General features: G+C 42.0%; 2 protein-coding genes across 2 annotated transcripts in view; one reads left to right on the top strand and one right to left on the bottom strand.

Moving 5' to 3' along the window:
* Positions 1–725: 725 nt before the first annotated feature.
* LOC124788336 (para-nitrobenzyl esterase-like) overlaps positions 726–19,560 on the bottom strand; it is a 61,019-nt gene continuing 42,184 nt past the window's right edge. Inside the window, exons 7-10 of the mRNA XM_047255590.1 lie at positions 17,670–17,851; positions 11,798–11,927; positions 5,239–5,371; positions 726–1,482 (exon numbers count right to left, since the gene is read on the bottom strand). Of these exons, the coding sequence (XP_047111546.1) occupies positions 1,314–1,482; positions 5,239–5,371; positions 11,798–11,927; positions 17,670–17,851 (614 nt within the window). The 3' untranslated portion in view covers positions 726–1,313. The remainder of the gene's footprint in view (positions 1,483–5,238; positions 5,372–11,797; positions 11,928–17,669; positions 17,852–19,560) is intronic.
* LOC124788809 overlaps positions 1,331–19,560 on the top strand; it is a 334,614-nt gene continuing 316,384 nt past the window's right edge. Inside the window, 1 exon segment of the mRNA XM_047256089.1 lies at positions 1,331–1,342. Coding sequence (XP_047112045.1) covers positions 1,331–1,342 — 12 coding nt within the window.

Genomic DNA, 19,560 nt, shown 5'->3' with positions numbered 1-19,560 from the left:
GGTGTTCAGTGTTTCCTATCTTTCAACATTTGCGAGGGAACTAGGGCGGAAAATGCTCACGACACTACTAACTTTTTTAAAAAACAGTCAAGTACGATCCGTTTTCCTGAACTCTTTAGTAATGCCGTTATCTAGATATTTTATCTCAAAAACAATAGGACGGAAATATTCAGTAGCCAATACATTTCCACACCGAATATCAATTACGTAAGGGACTTGTGAAACATCTATCAGCCTCCATAACTGAATCGTCAGCGTAGATGACAAAATGTTGAGGACCCAGGTTCGATTTCCGATACTGCTAAAGATTTTTCCTTGGTGGGAGCACTGGTACAGGGTGCACTCAGCCTCGTGATGCGAACTGAGGAGCTGCTTGACAGAACAGTAGAAGGTCATCGGTCTGGAAAGTCAGCAGGACGGCCGGGAGAGCGGTGTGCTGACCACATGCGTCTCCAAATGGCATCAACGTGACGCCGCAATTCAGAGGATGACACGGCAGCCGGCAAAGAGCCCTTGGAACTGCACGGCCTGCGCGAGGAGTTCTTTTTGTGAAACAAGATACGTCGTTACAGATACAGTAGTCAAATCTTTCTCTCTCTCTCTAAACACACACACACACACACACACACACACACACACACAGACACACACACACAAACACACATCTCTCACGTACATACTCACTCACGGACAAGCATATTAATAATGAAATACTGAGCACAACATAGGAAATATTGACCACTGTATGGGCTACCTTTATTTCATTAAAAGTGTTACTGCACTGGTGTTTACATTCGAACTTTATGCAGCTGTGAAATGTATGGCTGTATTCAAACATGGCTGTACGTGTCCTGGAGATGATCCACGAATAGTAAGTTTCAGGGCCGAACCACGGATCAAAACATCTAGAGGACTGGCGGAAAACCAAGGTTGGCGTAAAGCAACAAGTTCGGTGACCTCTTCTGAATCCTAGGGTCTTAGCTTACAGTGAGAATTCCTACGATTCAGGAGAAGACGATAACATTTTTACGTACGCACAACTTTTATGATTATTAATCACCAAAGTTCGCAGAAATATGCGATTGTAGTAATCACTAATAAAAAAGCAACCTGTTAACTTAATTATGTCAACACAGTGTTAACATGAAATTATAAACTGCGCCCAAATAATGAAACAGTGAATATTTTTTGCGCTTATAGAGTAGTATATAGATATAAGCAACATATTACAGCAACTTCGTCGTATGTGCAGATTTTTGAGATCGTGCAGAAGTTCTAAAAAATGTGTGATATATCCTGATTGAAGCCCGCTTCTAGTAGGTGCCCGGGTATGGCATCAGAGGTATGTTCGTGTTCCAGAAGTCCATGCGTTCGCCCAGGAAGTTTTCCTCAAGACTGAAGTTGGCTCGCATCAGAAGATAGCTGCGGTTCCTCGGGTTATAAGGCTCCCACGTCACTGGATCCCCTTCCGGTGTGGGATTGCTGAGGAAACACAGATGAAGATATTATTTAACCACAATTTTATGCAAAGGATGTTAAGCGTATATCCGATCTTGTTTTGTTTTGTTAGTCACGTGGAGTAACCACGCTGTCCGAGGCGCCTTGCCACAGTTCGCGCGGCTACCTCCGTCGGAGATTCAAGTCCTCCCTCGGGCATGGGTGTGCGTGTTGTCCTTAGTATAAGTTACTTTAAGTTAGATTAAGTAGTGTGTAAGCCTAGGGACCGATGACCTCTGTAGTGTGGTCGCAAAGGAACTTAAAACAAATTTCACAAAATTTCTCGTTTGTTGCCTTTTGATTCTTTTCTCCACACAATCATTACTGCTGCACAAATTCAACAATGCACGTCCTTGGACCCTGAACTACTTTGAGATGAATAGTTTAATTGAATAAAATATGAGTATTAATATGTTTAGTTTTTGTTAGAAATCGCACTCCTCTTCTACTCTCACAAGCATATTGAAAGATGTCCGTAGTCCCTTTCATATAGATCACATTTACCCAACGTTCCTCAGACCAGTACCCAGAATGCAATCAGATATTAGCTGGTACTCCCCTCCCTCTCCTCCCCCTGTCTACTATCTACATATTGAGAATTTTTATACTGACGAAGGTACATTACATTTCGTTTTATAGTGATATCAGTAAACTACGACAGATTGAGTGACTTATTGTACAGACTGTTTCCAAATACATTTTTCATAGAATGATGAAGCAATTTTCAGTGTATCGAGAGTGCAGCTTATAACTCATACCGAGAAAGAAGAAAGCCTTCTATCCACACTGAGAGCAGACACTTGTTTCAAAACACGATTCCTCTGCTCCACTCCTCTCCCTAATAACATTTGCTTCACCCACACTCTGGATCCTCATTGAAATTCAACTAGCTTTAAATGTCTGTACTTATATTTTGTAAATAACGTGATTATGGGATTGGCAGAATTTGGAGCACTTAAGGCTGCCAATATTATGTCTGAGAACTGCCACTAGTTACAATAACAAAAAACAATAATGAACATGTGTAGGCCCTACATCACTGTCGAAGTCATTTCATAGCTACCGTCAATTAGTTCGCGTGCTGAAACAAAGTGAATAACGCCGCAATTTCCGGTCTACTGCGGAAAGCACCTACAATTCGGAGAAGGCATATTTAAGCATATCTGATATATATGTCTCAATTTTACTGTAAAATATACGTGATACATAGAGAGAATGTATGTAGTTGGTGGACTATGTGAGGAAGATATTCATATATTAGTTTCACAGTCTGTAACCTCTACCACATTGTGTCACGTCTAGTACTTGAAAAAGAGTAGTTATTGGTAACTTGCGTAATCAGCATTATAGTCTTACGAGACAGCGACAATACCTTCAAAAATTGCATTATACCGGTCAGGATGCAATTACCTGCAGGTTGGGAACCACTGCCCCAGACTGACGAAATCTTGTGCTTCAAGCTCGTGCCATCATATAGAGGTATGATAGTTCACGAGTAAGTTAGGGAGGCAGCATTAAAGCCTTATGGAAGGAAGATGAGACATTTAACATTTTATCTCTGCTATTTTTCCCTTATTTCTGACACTGACTAGATTATGGTATTGGTAGTTAAGATATAACGCTTCGTATTGACAGAGGAAGAACAATACAGCGAACGTGGAAACGTCGGTTTGGGTGTTCAAACTGAAACAAAAACTTCTCAAATGTTCAAATGTGTGTGGAATCTTATGGGACTTAACTGCTAAGGTCATCAGTTCCTAAGCTTACACACCACTTAACCTAAATTATCTTAAGGACAAACACACACACGCATGCCCAAGGGAGGACTCGAACCTCCGCCAGGACGAACCGCACAGTCCATGACTGTAGCGGCTAGACCTCTCGGCTAATCCCGCGCGGCAAAAAACTTCTCCCACCCCGCAACTTTGTATTACTTCGAGCGTGACAAAGACGCGCTTTGAACCAGGAATAAGGCAAGCTTTAACAGAAATCTCTCCCTACCGTATGAAAGAGGTTACTTTGGAAGTGAGAGAAAGAGGCCTTTTTAATGAGTGAGATTACACAGTGCGGAACCATCGAGGAGAAGGTCATTGGTATGTTCAACTTTCTAAAGAAAATTTGCGGCCTCTATTCGCTAGAGAGAGCCAGTTCTGGACATGAGAGAGAAGTGCAGGGCGGAAAAGAAACAGAAAAACTCACACGGCCCATCATTGGTGTGTTTCAAATCCATGTTCCGTCTTTCACCAATCTACCTACGGAGAGACGGGGACAGATAAGTGATGAGAGACAGAGGGACGGAGAGCTGTAATCTTTGGTGTGACTGAACGTCTTAATATCTGACGATTTTTACCATAATAATAATTGCAGAAGAATTGGGATTGCAGACTAGAGAGCAACGGATTAACTTTGCCGAGGAGAGTAAAGTGGGAAACATTAATATTGGTGACTTTCAAATTTGATACAGCTGATTTTCTCCCATTCCTAAGAACAGTGGGATGTCCTGACTCGTCCGTGTCATTCTCTGAGGAGGGAGTGCCAGAGTACCTCGAGGCTTCAGCGAGCAGAGAGCGTTGACGGACAGTGCCGACGCGGTTACGGTGCGGCTGCTGGTTGCTGCCGTAAGTGTTCATTCACGAGTACACGAAGTCCTGCTGTTTCACCGGGCATCAGTATTGAATTCGTATTAGGTCGCATTATCGTTTTTACTCACTTGAATCAGTCAATACAGGGAGGCGTTTGGGGGTTATTGTTATGTCGTATAAGACAGTTGGTTCAATAAATGTACCACTGGATAGTCTTTCCCGCCACACCGTAATCATTCTTCGCTTTGTGATCAGTATTTGACATAGTAGTTGGTAGCCAGCAAAGAAGCAGGCTTCTCGAGTGTGTCTGCTAGATAAGCGAGACATCAGCCATTTTCCCTTCTGTTACGTAACGATCTCCTTATTTCCCTCATCACATGAGGGTGCCTACAGAATTATGATGTAAGAGAGGCCACAGGTTGCCTTGTAACCTTGTCCTAATCATTCATTGTTCCTGAACTTATACCGTTATTGTTCATGTTTTGTTGAGTAATTCACGGTATCTTTAGAAATAAAGATCATTTGTGGTACTAAAGCAATCTGCGAATGTCTTCCAAGCCGTCATCAGCCACCTACGCGTTTACATTATGCGACATTTTGATGATTACTACCTAGGTCCCGATTTAATCGTTGGTCATAATTTATAAAGCGGCAGGGAAGGAAGGGGGCTGGAGGAGCATACCAAGGTAATATTGCATGTAGCGAAGTGACTTTAAACCCATTCGATACTCAACAGAAATATTATGGTTGTTGTCTCACGTATCTTGCAGCCACAGCCGAGAAACATGGTTCTCAGCTAGACAGACAGAACAGTAAGCTTTCCCTACCAATTTTGTCTCACCACGGAAAAATGTATCTGTGATGAACAAGCCATATGCTGCTCTCTTGCAACAATATAAAATACGTTTACTGAAATTTGATGAACTGAAACCTGCAGACTGCTCTTACCATAAGCTGATGTGTCTTGTGGGAGAGAAGACTACATTCTGAAGAGCACTGCGTACTCGGAAGTGCAAGTACGTAAGTCATTTTGTCTTCTTAACCACCGAGTCACCACTCATTCTTGTTGCGAACTGTTTTGCTTGCATCAAAAGCGCCCTTTTACCCTCAGTTACTCAAGTTGCGCTATTGTTCATTGTGTATATCTCAATCAACATACCCATATTTGGCGAAGTTGGTCCAGAGCCGCAGCAGGGTCCTTCGCACCTCGTCTTCTTCAGAGGTGGGATCCAAGTTATACTTGGTATCATTACGCAAAAACAGAAGTCTCAGTTCTCCACCGTGATTGACACCTGGAACAATACATATACTATCAAAATGAATGTCTGTACGAATGTACGTATGCATCTACGTTGGGTCAATTTCAACCAAAACTGCTACACATTGCCGGACGGGGTGGCCGAGCGGTTCTAGGCGCTACAGTCTGGAACAGCGCGACCGCTACGGTCGCAGGTTCGAATCCTGCCTCGGGCATGGATGTGTGTGATGTCCTTAGGTTGGTTAGGTTTAAGTAGTTCTAAGTTCTAGGGGACTGATGACCTCAGAAGTTAAGTCCCATAGTGCTCAGAGCCATTTGAACCATTTTCTGGTACACATATTTCTTGCTATCTGGATAGGTGCACTGTCGGGGTGATAATCACCTACTTATCCAAAGCGTGGGATGGGGGTGATAACGAAGATTAACTGACAGAATGCATATACCCAGACTATATTAAAACAGTATTTGAGAGTGAGAGTAGTAAGCGACTGGAACAAATGTTACACATAATTTCAAACGTTTACGAATCATTGCCTTGCGGACAAAGTGATGAAAGAGAATGAAAATTATTGCCTTCATTTTCACTGCACATGCAGTAAAATTCCCGCATCAGGTATAACAGTTTAATTTCCTACTTCTTTCCTAACTCTATTTGTAACACATGTTGCATAGAGTATGCACATACACCGCTGAATGTAGGTGCAACATTATACCACTGTAAGCCCCATAGCTCAGGAAATATACTGTCATAAAAACTGAAAAGCATGAAAAACTGCCGCACCATACATGAAGTTTTAATTTATTAGTTTTTTATTGCTAATTGTATTCGCAGCATGCTCGTATTTCGCAAGCAGTATCGACACACAACACTAAACGCATCTCGAAAATTATATCATTATACGTCAGATAAATCAGGAGATAGGATGCCATAAATATTGAGATACGTAAAAAAATCGGTTTTCTTGAAACGGAAATAACAGAGACTATAATCATCCAGTGTTTGATAATGAGAGCGCTTAGCGACTCCTTACAAATTTTAGGCCTAATTCCAGACCTTCCCTAAATTTTTCTCGCTAACTTGCTTGACGTCAAACATTTAACATAGTAACTCATTTGTAAATTTTCGAGCTATTCCCTATAGGAAAGCTCGAGAATTTCTAGAATCGAGGTTTACAAGTTAATTACTACCTGGACAGAAGCAGTACGGGGTTAACAACCACCTACATCTTATAGGGTGGGAGTGAAAAGAGGGTGATATTAACATATAGTTCAGAAACACTTGAAGCAACTTCAATCAAATGTGTTCAGTAGATGACTTATTACTGTATAAAACTATAGTGTGGGTAAGGTTTCCCAATACCATTAGGGGTGCTACTGTGGATAAGAAGCCATGTCGTAAAAATTTTCTAAAGTGACTTTTTGGTATATATTTTCCGTACTTGGGTGACTAGAAATACCTTTAAAAATAGCAAGAGCAGTTTGTGTCTATTTGCGCTGTCCAGTGAGTCAACCAGGTCACGAGAACTAACCTTGCGTGGATCCAATAATTTTGTCAACGTGTTTCGGAACCTAAGATCGAGCCACATTTCTGAATACCACCGACAGTTCTACTTCATCTCTAGAGTCGTATAGCGTCGTATAGTGTAAATCAGCAGACAGACACATACACACATAAAAAAATTTGGCATCACCTCGGTTCCGAGAGTTCCGGAACCTGTACAAAAAATTGGAATAGAGATCAACATAAACATCTTTTCCGCCCTTTTATTGCTCATGAAATCCACACACTGCATGTCGTACCACCATACAACGAGACCTTCATAGGTGTTGATCCAGACTGCTCTACGCACCGGTACCTCTAATACCAAGTAGAACGTTCTCTTACACTGATGCATGCCTGTATTCGTCGTGGCATATTATCCACAAGTTCATCAAGGCACTGTTGGTCCAGATTGTCCCACTCCTCAACGGCAATTCGGCGTAGATCCCTCAGAGTGGTCGTCCATAAACAGCCCTTCTCAATCTATCCCAGGCATGTTCGATAGAGTTCATGTCTGGAGAACATGCTGGCCACTCGAGACGAGCGATATCGTTATCCTGAAGGAAGACATTCACAAGATGTGCACGATGGGTGCGCGAATTGTCGTCAAGAAAGACGAATGCCTGGCCAGTATGCTGCCGATGTGGTTGCACTATCGGTCGGAGGATGGCATTCACGTGTCCTACAGCCTTTTCGGTGCGTTCGATGACCACCAGCGGCGTACGTTGGCCGCACATAATGCCACCCCAAAACGTAAGGGGACCTCCACCTTGCTGCACTCGCTGTACAGTGTGTCTAAGGCGTTCAGCCTGACCGGATTGCCTCCAAACACGTCTCCAACGATTGTCTGGTTAATGGCATATGCGAAACTCATCGGCGAAGAGAACCTGATGCCAGTCCTGAAATGTCCATTCGGAATGTTGTTGGGCCCTTCTGCACCGCGCTGCATGGTATCGTTTTGCAAAGATGGACCTTACCATGGACGTCAGGAGTGAAGTTGCACATCATGCAGCCTACTGCGCACAGTCTGAGTCGTAACACGTCGTCCTGTGGCTGCACGAAAAGCATCATTCAACATGGTGACGTTGCTGTCAGGGATCCTCCTAGCCATAATCCATAGGAAGCGGTCATTCACCGCAGTAGTAGCCCTTGGGAGGCCTGAACGAGTCATGTCTCTCTGTATTTCCTCCATGTCCGAACAACATCGTTTTGGTTCACTGCGAGACGCCTGGACACTTCTCTTTTAGAGAGTCCTTCCTGGTACAAAGTAACAATGCGGACCCGATCGAACCGCGGTAGTAACCTTTACGGATGGTAGAACCACAGACAACACGAGTCGTGTACCTCCTTCGTGGTGGAATGTCTGGAACTGATAGGCTGACGGACCCCCTCCGTCTAATAGGCGCTGCTCATGCATGGTTACGTAGATCCTCGGGCGGGTTTAGTGACATCTATGAACAGTCACAGGGACAGTGTATGTGATACAATATCCACAGTCAACATCTATCTTCAGGAATTCTGGGAAACGGGGTGATGCAAAACTTTTTTTGATGTGTACATATTACATACACATCCCTTCTCTAAGCTCCTGGATCGATTATTACTTACTGCCTAGGAAGAATGCGAGGTAAAAAGCACTAACCTCATAAGGATGGCGATGAAGTTGTTAAAGGTGTGATGGATAGAGGAAGAGCAGAGTATGTAGACAGAGAGAGCGTGATTGAGAATGTGGTTAGACACTAAGACGTAGAGAGGTTTGGACTGTTTACTGCCGATATAAATTCGGCGAAAGCCGATTAGAGTTTCTAATTTGGCTCTTCGCTTCAAATGGGTTTGAACTGTGTAACTGAATTGACAAGCAGCGATATATTCCTCGAATATGTTCGACGTGAAGGGCATGAACATTCAGAAACTGCGCGGTACGGTATTGGACGATAATACGTCAACATTGTATGGAGCAGATTAATCATTAGTTGGTAGAGTACGGTAAACTGCGTGCGATAACTTTGTTGCAAGATGGGTGCTGCAATCGTTAAAATACCTACCAGTGATACGGCAGTAAATTTCAGCTAGTACTCGGAAAACACATTGTTCAAAATCACAAGAGTAGGAGGTGTACATGGAAAAATATCTGGAGACACGAGAATATCCTAGTTGGATTACGTTGTGGTCAGACAGTTCTGTCCGCCTGCTCCGTAGCTGAGTGCTCAGCGCACTCAGCTGTCATGCAGAAGGCTTGGATTTGATTCTAGCACAGGTCAGATTTTACCCAGTCGGGGACTGGGTGTTGTTCTCATTATCATTCCGTCATCATCGACACGCAAGTCACCAAACTAGCGTCAAATAAAAAGTTTTGGACAAGGTGGTCGAACAGCTGCTAGCGGGGTCTCCGGCTCAGTATTACCATACGACCATTTCATTTCGTTTAAGAGATTCCTGAATTCGATATTGGATTGTAAGGCGTACCAAGGTGCAGATGTGGACTCAGATAATTTATAACGCACAGTTAAATGAAAATTAGTCGGATGGGAAAATTGCAAGTATTCTCTTTATTAGCTCAAACGTAATCATCATTACAGTTACTGCATTTATCCCACGGTAACACAAGACTGTCAGTTCCTTCATTTACAAATGTTTAGGTTGTCCACGGAACCATGGTTTTACCCAGTCCCGTCTCTTTTTCAGGAGCAGATCGACGGCCATTATGTCTTCCTTGAGAGCTCCAAAAGTATGAGATTCGCATGGGAAGAGGTCTGAATTGTATGGTAGATGTGTAAGTGCTTCCCAGCGAAAATTCTGCACCGTATTCGAAATACGCTTGGTAACATATGGGCCTGCCACTGACGACGCAACTATCCTCAGTGAAAGTGACGATTTACAAGATAGTTAAATGGAATGAACATTCTAATGAGTACTATATATAGACAGAGGTAAACTGAAGAAAGAGGAAAGTAATTAGGAGTGGCAGAAATGAGATAAGCAAGAGGTTTAACATCACAATTATGACCAAGACGTAAACGAAGTTAAGAAATTCTGCTACCTTGGAAGACAAATAACACGTGATGGATGAAGTGAAAAGGACATAATACCCCTAGAACAGTACACACGAAGAGGAAATACCCAGCCAAAAGAAATCTACTAGTATTAAACACAGGCCTTAATGTGAGGAAGAAATATCTGAGAATGTACGTTTGGAGCACAACAGTACACACAAAGAGGAAATTCCCAGCCAAAAGAAATCTACTAGTATGAAACAGAGGCCTTAATGTGAGGAAGAAATATCTGAGAACGTACGTTTGGAGCACAACACTTTATGCCAATGAATCACGGATTGTAGCAAAACCAAGGAAAATTGTAATCGAAGCTTTTGAGAAATGGTGCTTTAGAAGAATGTTGTAAAGATCACAAAAAATACCAACTCGTGATATTTTATTATTGAAGTCTTGCAACATTTGTAACTAAATTAATTTTCTTAGATTCTTGTTATGTAGAAAAGTATAACACTAAAAGTTCGACTGGAATGGTCAGAAATAAAGAAATGTATGAGTACGCAGAGTTGTACGTTCAGTTTCATTTACTTCCGTGCAGGGCGAGTACACTGTTCGTCGTACATATTTTGGGAGATTGTAAATACACGTCTCAGTGGCTAAAATATTTTCTCTGGGCGCCTGATTAACTACGCTCGTGCAGTGTGACAAGATGCTACTATTTTTATTGCTTGTCAAAAACATTTCAACGGAGAAAGAGAGATTTTAGGAAGGCTAAATATTTCTGAAATAAAGGTGACTACAGTTTAACTATAAATATGAATCTCCATGCAACGAAAATTCTTATAATTCTTGAGTTTCTCCCGGCGTATTTGATAATCAAAATATCCAGGGGTGTACTGCCGGTCTACAGTGTCCAACGGGCACAATATTTCGGCGATCATACATGTCGCCATCATCAGGTGAACTAACGGACTGAGCTCCTGTAAACGTGCCGGTACGGAGATCCGTACGCTATGGCTGCTCAGGGGAAACTGGCTTCGGTCGCGGGGGCGGTACGCATCGTCTGACCAATATGCGTACCGTCGAGGATCGATGCCGTGAACACCAGAGGCACACTCGACTGATGTATCCGAGCAAGTCGGCGGTCGCTGGACATTGTTTGTCAGAAAATCACGCTATGGAGTATGAACGCACGAGGATTCTAGTACAGACGTCGAGATACTGGGACAGCGTTGTTAGAGAGGGCATCGAAATTCGCACCAATGACGACCTCATAAACCATGACTGTGGCTATAATCTTAGCAAGGCTTGGGAACCAGCGATTGGGTTAATCGAGAGTAAATCGAGCAAAGGTATAGTTGTGACGACCACGGCGGACAGAGCCGTCACACCGACGTCATCTCAGACGCCGTCGCAATCTGTTCCACCGCGTGACTGTGGCGTGGGGCGCGGACGGCGGAGGGAGTGCGCCGCGGGCGGAGGGTATTTAAATCGTCCGCCGCCGCGACCGAAGCCAGTTACCCCTGAGCAGCCATAGCGTACGGATCTCCGTACCGGCACGTTCACAGGAGCTCAATCCGTCAGTTCACCTGATGATGGCGACATGTATGATCGCCGAAATATTGTGCCCGTTGGACACTGTAGGCCGGCGGTACACCCGTGGATATTTTGAAAACTCTTATGTTTCTCTGTTTATTGTATGAAACTCTTGTTGCGTTTATGCAGTGAGAACATCTGTGCAGTTTGGTTGTGTATGTTGCAGCATCACTTGACTATGACACAAAAACCTAAACTCCAAATCTGAATAAACAAAATAGCACAGTAAAAGCGGACGCCTTGATGTCACTTATAAAACTCTTGATTTATATACTTGCTGTTTTGTCGTATTAGTTACCAATATCACCGCGTGAGATGAAGGTGCCGTACTCACCCCACTCATTCGTCGGGATACTGTCTCCGCGGTAGTCGAACTCGTAGTAGTACACAGGAATGTCTGCTGTTTCGACGATAGTTCTTACTACCGCATCAGTTGCATCGAAGAAGCTGACGTCCTGTGTCAGCTGTAAGACAGCAAAACGTAAAGAAAAAAATTACACATGATAGGATTTACCTTAGCATACACTTTTATTTTCTTGTGCAGATCCACACATTCCGCTGGAGAAATAAATGTTTTAGGATGACTAGATGTATGTGGAACAGTCAACAACATCACATTCTCATGATTAGCACTTTGTCTACATACGCAAGGATGAATTTTTGTAGTAGCCATTGTCCCTAACGCACTCTGTTTCCGTGATGCTCAACTCGCAAGGAGTCAGCTCGTATTATGGTCACTGAAAAAAAAAATCACGTCTTGCATTAGAAGGAATGTGGGGAAAATGCAGTCACGTCAAATTCGTGACTTTGCACCAATATTTGGTATTAAATTCCATTCATCTATACAGTGGAAAGTCGTGAGGGCATGTGGTACTTTCCATGAAGATCCGTCCGTTGGATGGGGATACTTAGTTCGGCGGCCCTTTAGGGCTATCCCTGAGGACGAGGCATCGAGTCTCACCCTCTCACTTCCTTTCATCCGTAATTCTACAAATACAAAACCACACTGTACAATCACTCATAACAGTCAGTCACATGGTACGGATACACACTTGAACGTTCAGAACAATTCAAAACAGGCCAGCGGCAAGTTACTTGTACTAGTAGCTCGTCCAGAACGGCACAGTGTGATGGTTGCATCAGTCGCAAACGCTCATATTCCGACTGATCGGGAATTCTGATGCGAAGACGAGTTTACCTAGAGGTAATAGTTTCAAACGCCCGGCGAAGACAGATTTCATATTGCTAGATTTCCGGAAAATGGTATAACTGTTCCCCGCTGTAGACTGTTAACGAAGATCCGTGCTCACAGATGAAGTTCTCGGATATGTGGAGTGGCTCGAATTCGTTTTAAGTGACAATCGCATACAAAGGCTTTGTCAGGCGTGCCACATGGAACTGTGATTGGATCACACTAGTTCTCTGTTCAAATAAACTATCCGACGTATAAGGTGATCTTCTATCTGCAACTGTTAGCTGATAACGCTCTAGCTTACGTGACTATGCCGCCTTTATTTAATATGATGAATGGCAGCTTCCTCTAAGTGTGATGTAGGAAAAATAATCGTATAATGTTAGAACTCAATGTTAATGGTGTCCTGCTTGACACAGACACATCGATTAAATGTCTAGCCGCAACAATTCAAAGGGAAACACAACCAGCGCAAAGGACAATTGGACAATTATAGGGAAGGTGAATGGCAGACTCCGCTTTATTGCGAGAATTCTAGGAAATGGTAGTTCGTTTGCATAGGAGACAGCTAACAAAACACTTGTCTGACACGTTCTTGAGTGCTGTTTGAGTGTTTCCAATCCACACCAGATTGGATTAAAGGTAGACATCGAAGAAATTCAGAGGCGTACTTTTAGATTTGTTACCGATAGTTTCGATCAGTAATGGGGTATTACAGGAAGGCTACATGTACTCAAATGAGAATTCTTGGAGGGGAGAAGACTTCCTTTCAGCGAAACGCTATTGATAAAATTTATAGAACCAGTATTTCCGACAGAGGGGAAAACGATCCTACTGCCACGAATATACACGTCAGGGTAGGAACGAGAAGACAGTTAACATAGGCTTATACACAGTATTTTCCTCTCGCTCCAGTTTCGAGTGGACCAGAAAAAGTTACGACTAGCCTGGTACGCGGTACTCTCCACGAAGCACTGCATGGTGGTTTGTGAGTGACGCATGCACATGAAGAAGCAGATGACATATGATAACTTGCATTAATTAACAGAAGAAAGTGATTTGCTTCTATGTGGAAGCGTAAGAGGACAAACATATACTTTGAGATACAAAACAATGTCACTGCATACGTTAACGAATTTCTTATGACAGTGAATGAACTGAGAATTTTTCCAGAAAAAAAACACAAAAAACAATAACGAATTATCATCCTTAATTTCGATACACACAACATTTTGAATAGTGCCTACTGTACGTACAGCATTTTTATTACACGAATATACTTTTCGAAATCATAGCTACAACACTAAGACTTTTTACTGTTCTTTAACGATCTTCACTGCGGTGGTAACCAGCTAGAAACGTGAGATTAAAACCGAAAACCGTTTTTCCAAGATGAGAAATTTGCTTTGTTGGTATGCCATACCAAAAAAAGCCATCAAATTCAGGGATAAGTGTTACTGAAGTGATAATATCGCAGTGAATGTTCTTACATAACATCAGAAAAGCATGATTATGAAGCTGACGCCTTAGAACGTGCATTGACAAGGTAAAAATGCTGTGAATGCTCTAGACGGAATTTATTTTTAAGCTGTAAATTTCTTTCTTTCAAGGAGCCTATTGTTCTTGGAGTGATAAACAAGCACTTAAACGCGAAAGAAACAATAGCATCAACGACACGAAGCAATAGAAGGCAATGGAAACCATGACTGTAAAGAGATAACGTGTATCCACAGGACATGTTGCTCATCATTATAAAAGTGTTAGTATAATCTCTCAATTGTAAGAGATTCCGGATTAGACGACAACACAGCTCTCTGTTAGCGTAGAGCCAAGATAAACACCAGAAAAAACTGAACAACCAATGAAAGGGTAAAATATAAAGTTGTTGGAATGTGGAAAGTTACAAATTTGAGCGTGATAGGGAAACTAGAAAACCTAAAAATGGAAATGCAAAGACTCAAAATAGATAGTGGGGGTCAGTGGAGATAAATGGAAGAATGATCAGGTTTTCCGGTCAGACGACCATAAAACGAGTGACGGGGAAGGGGCGTGTGGGAGGGGGGAATACCAATAGCAGCAGAAAATACACTGAGGTGACAAAAGTCATGAGATACCTCGTAATGTAATGTTGGCCCTCCTTTTGCCCGGCATATTGTAATAATCCGACGTCACATGGGCTCAACGAGTCGACGGAAATGCCCTGCAGAAATACCAATGTGTGTTGCTTCTACAGCAATGATTCCGAAAGTGTTCCCAGTGTAGGATTTCGTACATGAATTGACCTCACGATTGCTTCTCATAAACGATCGACAAGCTTCATGTTGGGCGATCTTGAGGGTCAAATAATGAACATCAATTGTCCACAGTGTTCTTGAAACCAATCGCAAACAAATGCGGTTCGGTGAATGGTGCATTGTTATCCATATAAACTCCAAAGTTGTTTGAGAACATGAAGTTAATGAATGGCTTCAAATGGTCTCCAAGAAGCCGAACACACTTCCGTTCAGTGAGCGTTTCAGTTGGACCAAAGGACCCAGTCCATTCCATGTAAACACAGCCGAACACCATTATCGAGCCACCACAATCTCGCAGAATCCCTTGTTGAGAAATTGGGTCCATAGCTAAGTGGGGTCTGCGCCATCACGAAACCAAGATCAGCTCTTACCAACTGAAATAGGGATTCATCTGACCGGGAAACTGTACTACAGTCGTCTAGAGTCCAACAGATATGTTCACGAGGCCAATGAAGGCACTGCAGGCGATGCCATGCTGTCAGCAAAGACACTCGCGTCGATCATCTTCAGCCATAGGCCATTAACGCCAAATTTCGCAGCACTGTCCTAAGGGAAACGGTCCTTGTACGCCCCACGATTAATTCTGCGGGTACTTCTCGCAGTCTTGGTTGTGTGTTAGCACTGACAACTATACGTAAACGCTGCCACTCTCGGTCGTTAAGTGAATGCCGTCGGCCACTGCGTTGTCCCTGGTGAGAGATAATGCCTGAAATTTGATGTTCTCGACACGCTCTTAACACTGTGGATGTCGGAATACTGATTTCCGAAATGGAACATCCCATGCATCCAGCTGCAACTAACAAAGTCTGTTAATTTCCGTCGTGCTGGCATAATCAAGTCAGCAACATTTTCACAAGAATCACCTTCATACAAATAACCACTCCGCCAGTGCACTACCTTGCTATAACTTTTGTACGCAATACTAACACCAATTTTTACCTTTTTGACCTCAGCGTAGCGTAACCGGAGTGGGATTCGATATGAATAGGAAAGTAGAATAACTGGAAACTGTTCAGTGCCAGGTTCACTTCTCATCAGTATCGAAAGCAAACAAAACCCAAAGCCAACAGGTTTTCCGTAGCCTAGGAGCACAGTCATGTATTACAGTTTAAATGAAAGTTCTGCCATTTCACATACTGTGATACCGGCATTACGTAACGAAGTTTATATATTTCGACGATGATTTCACTTATAGAAGTCTGATCACGCTTAACTTTGAGGTATCTGAAAATGGCCAAAGGTCGAAAACATGGTTGACAATTCAGCCAAAACCAGTAGTCGAAGTATACATGCCGACTGCTCGTGCAGAAGATGAAGAGATAGAGAAAAAATATAAGGACGTTGAACAGACAATTTAGAATGTGAACGGAGACGAAAATTTAATAACATCGTTGCATTGGAATGTTGTTGAGGTAGGAGTAGAAGAAAGACCTACAAAATACAGTAGTAGGGCTTAGAGACGAGAGAGACTAATTGAGTTCTGTAACAGATGTTATCTAGTAATAGCGAATACGAATATACTATTCAAAATGACACGAGTAAGACGCATATTTTCAAAAGTCAGGAAGACGTGGAAAGAGTTATGTCACTACAAGACACAGATTTAGAAATCAGAAATTTGGATTTTAAGGCGTACACAGATGTAGCCGGATCACAAATAAGTAATGCTGACTAGTGGGATGAAGTTTAAGGGCTTAACCTGGAGGAATCAGTGCCCAAAGAAATGTGATACTGAAATACTGAGGAATAATGAGAGGCGTTTGAAGTTCTCTGTGGCTATAGACACTGCGATAATGAGTAACACAATATGTGGTTTACTTGAAGAAAAATGGTGACCTCTAAAGAGATCAGTGACAGAAGTTGGGCATACACACACAGGTACCAGGAAGGTAACTGCGAGAAACCTTGGGTAAAAGAAGAAATACTTGAATTGTTCGACGAGAGAAGGAAATACGTTCAAGTAAATTTAGGAGTACAAAAATATAAGTCACATAGGAATATATAAATAGGAAGTTCATGGAAGCTAAGTAGAAGAAGTCGCTGCAAGAAAACTGTGAAGGAATCAAAACACAAATAATTGTCGGAAGGACTGATTCAGTGTAAAGAAAAGTCGAAACAACTTCCGGTGAAATTATATATATATATATATATATATATATATATATATATATATATATATATATGTGTGTGTGTGTGTGTGTGTGTGTGTGTGTGTGTGTGTGTGTGTGTGTGCGTAAGCGATCATGAAACTTTGAAACTTGTCACTTCTATTTTGAAATTAATTCAGGGTGCCCCCAGAGTGGAATAACGTCAGGTATATACAATATATATGTATCTTAAAACAAATGTCAATGCTATTAACAAAATGTTTTATTGGAAAATGGTCTTTAACACCGGTCGTACAGTTGAAAATTAATTATACAGTAGCATCACATGTTACAAAATGTGAGTTCCACGATTTATGAAAGCTGTGGAACACAATCAGCAAAAAGTATTTCGAAACTTGTAAGGTATTACAGCAGGCTGACAGAAATCAGAATACAGCAAACAACAAATTGAGGACGTAAGTTGCGAATGCTTCTCTCAGATAAAAGGTTGGCACAAGGAAGGGAAGGAATCCGTGGCGGACCAGGGGAGAGCGGGTGGGCGGCGGGGTCATCAAATCATTAAAAGTGATGAATAAAAAAAGAAAAAGGGGATGACGTTTGGATCCTACTCACATGGACTAGAGGCTCCGGATCGTCCAGTGAAATAGTGTTATTTCCGAAGTAGAATTCTCTGAGCTTGAGAGCTGCTTCCGCTTGTTGCATGGATGTTGGCAGGTGAAGACATGGGCCGACAACTTCCTCAAACACTTCGTTTAGGTTGCTGATGACATCCAGCCGGCTGAGTATGTTGATACCTATAAAGTGGGAATATAATCATTATCATCCACTGTGCTTAGAGTTTTGTTTTGTTCCCTTAATTGTGAAAAAGTGGATATTTAATATTTTCAGTACAGAATTAGCAGTATTTATGAGACGCAGAACAGAAGTAATTGGATACACTACGATAAAATTCGCTTGGGACGGAACAGAAACCGGGATTAGGCTATGTCTTGAGATGCTCCAGTTGATATAGCACCAGCTATGGTTACATCCGTTGGAAACCCTGTGACACATTACACAACTACACTTGTCGTCTCCAGTTCGACGTCACCAGGTGAATTACGAAGTCAAACACTCCCTTTAACGTAACTAATCAGCCACAGTATTAGATAATAACCACTGACTATATGAGAATTACAGTTGTAGTAGCGGTGTATTACTTGATATGAACTCGTTTTAGGGGACGATTGTCCTTACTCCTGTTACTGTCACTTTAATCAATGATAAAATAATAAAATTGTCACTGATGTACTAATCAAATTTAAAATAACGTTAGTTTGATGGTTGGTGCTGCAGGCATAAATAATGTACCCCAGCTACAAACGATTAACAAGAAATAAAGTTTATCGCTGTGAACATCACATAAGTTTTCGTGGGCTGATGATAAACTCTACGTTAATAATAGATTGAATAAATTGAAATTCAGCTTGAACCCGCAATACAGTAACTGGCAAACTCACTACATAAATAAAATGGCTGGACAACACATGCGGTGGCGACAGCCAGACTTAATCAAAGTAAACCCTGTGATACGAACACAAATAAATGGTAATCCAATCGACATATTATGCTATAACCTGAAGCTCTCATCAGTGGCGAAAATTAATCGAAATCCTCACTGGCCATGTGAGTTAAAACTAGGACTCATTGCAAATTCGCTCTACTCGCAAAAATACAGGTTCTGGTGAACAACCGGCAGAAATAAAATAGTGTTCTAGCCACTGCAGAATGTCTCTAAGTCATACTGAACTGATACAAAATATTTTAGTGCCTCGCAACTGAAGACACAAAAACTTCTACCACCTAAAAGCATATGAGCGGATCACCAGTCAGACTTAACCAAGCGGTGCTGAATAATACGACAGAGAAAGATAGCTGCTGCTTCTTTAAGCCCTCGACACACTCCTTCCCAGGAAACTGAAGCCTCTACGTTACTTAATAGCAGAACGGCATCACCAGCCTCGTTTGGAACTTTTATTTACAAATGGAATTAAAAATGTGAATGATCCTTCAGATGGGAACCAAATTCTAAACAAAACACGTCTTATACTTAATTCCATGTGCAGTAGTTAGCCCACAACTTAATTTAAGAAAAACTGCAAACTTTAGCTGCAGTAATCAAAACAGGAAATGATGTCCGTGCCTCCACTAGTTGCAGTAAAGACATGTGTGGCATCACTATGTCACCTACAGGGACTTTTCTGCTCTTTAAACTGCCACAATCATAATTAATGTAGCTCTAGCCAATGTAGAATGACGGACAAAATTATTGACATTCATAAACTATTAATTAAGAGCGACAACTGACTATATAAATGTTAAAGACTAAATGTTATAGGTGGTGTGTTATTACATCTGCAACACATTCTGCTTTGCAGTTAATGTAGCTCTCCTGGATAAAATAATATGATGATTCCAGCAAAAATTTCAGTTAGAAAGTATTTCATAGATTAATCAGTTAGAT

This window comes from Schistocerca piceifrons, chromosome 3 (assembly GCF_021461385.2).
Source record: "Schistocerca piceifrons isolate TAMUIC-IGC-003096 chromosome 3, iqSchPice1.1, whole genome shotgun sequence".
Classification (NCBI taxonomy): domain Eukaryota; kingdom Metazoa; phylum Arthropoda; class Insecta; order Orthoptera; family Acrididae; genus Schistocerca; species Schistocerca piceifrons.
Note: the sequence above shows the minus strand (reverse complement) of the source record. Positions and strands in the feature narration are given on the sequence as shown.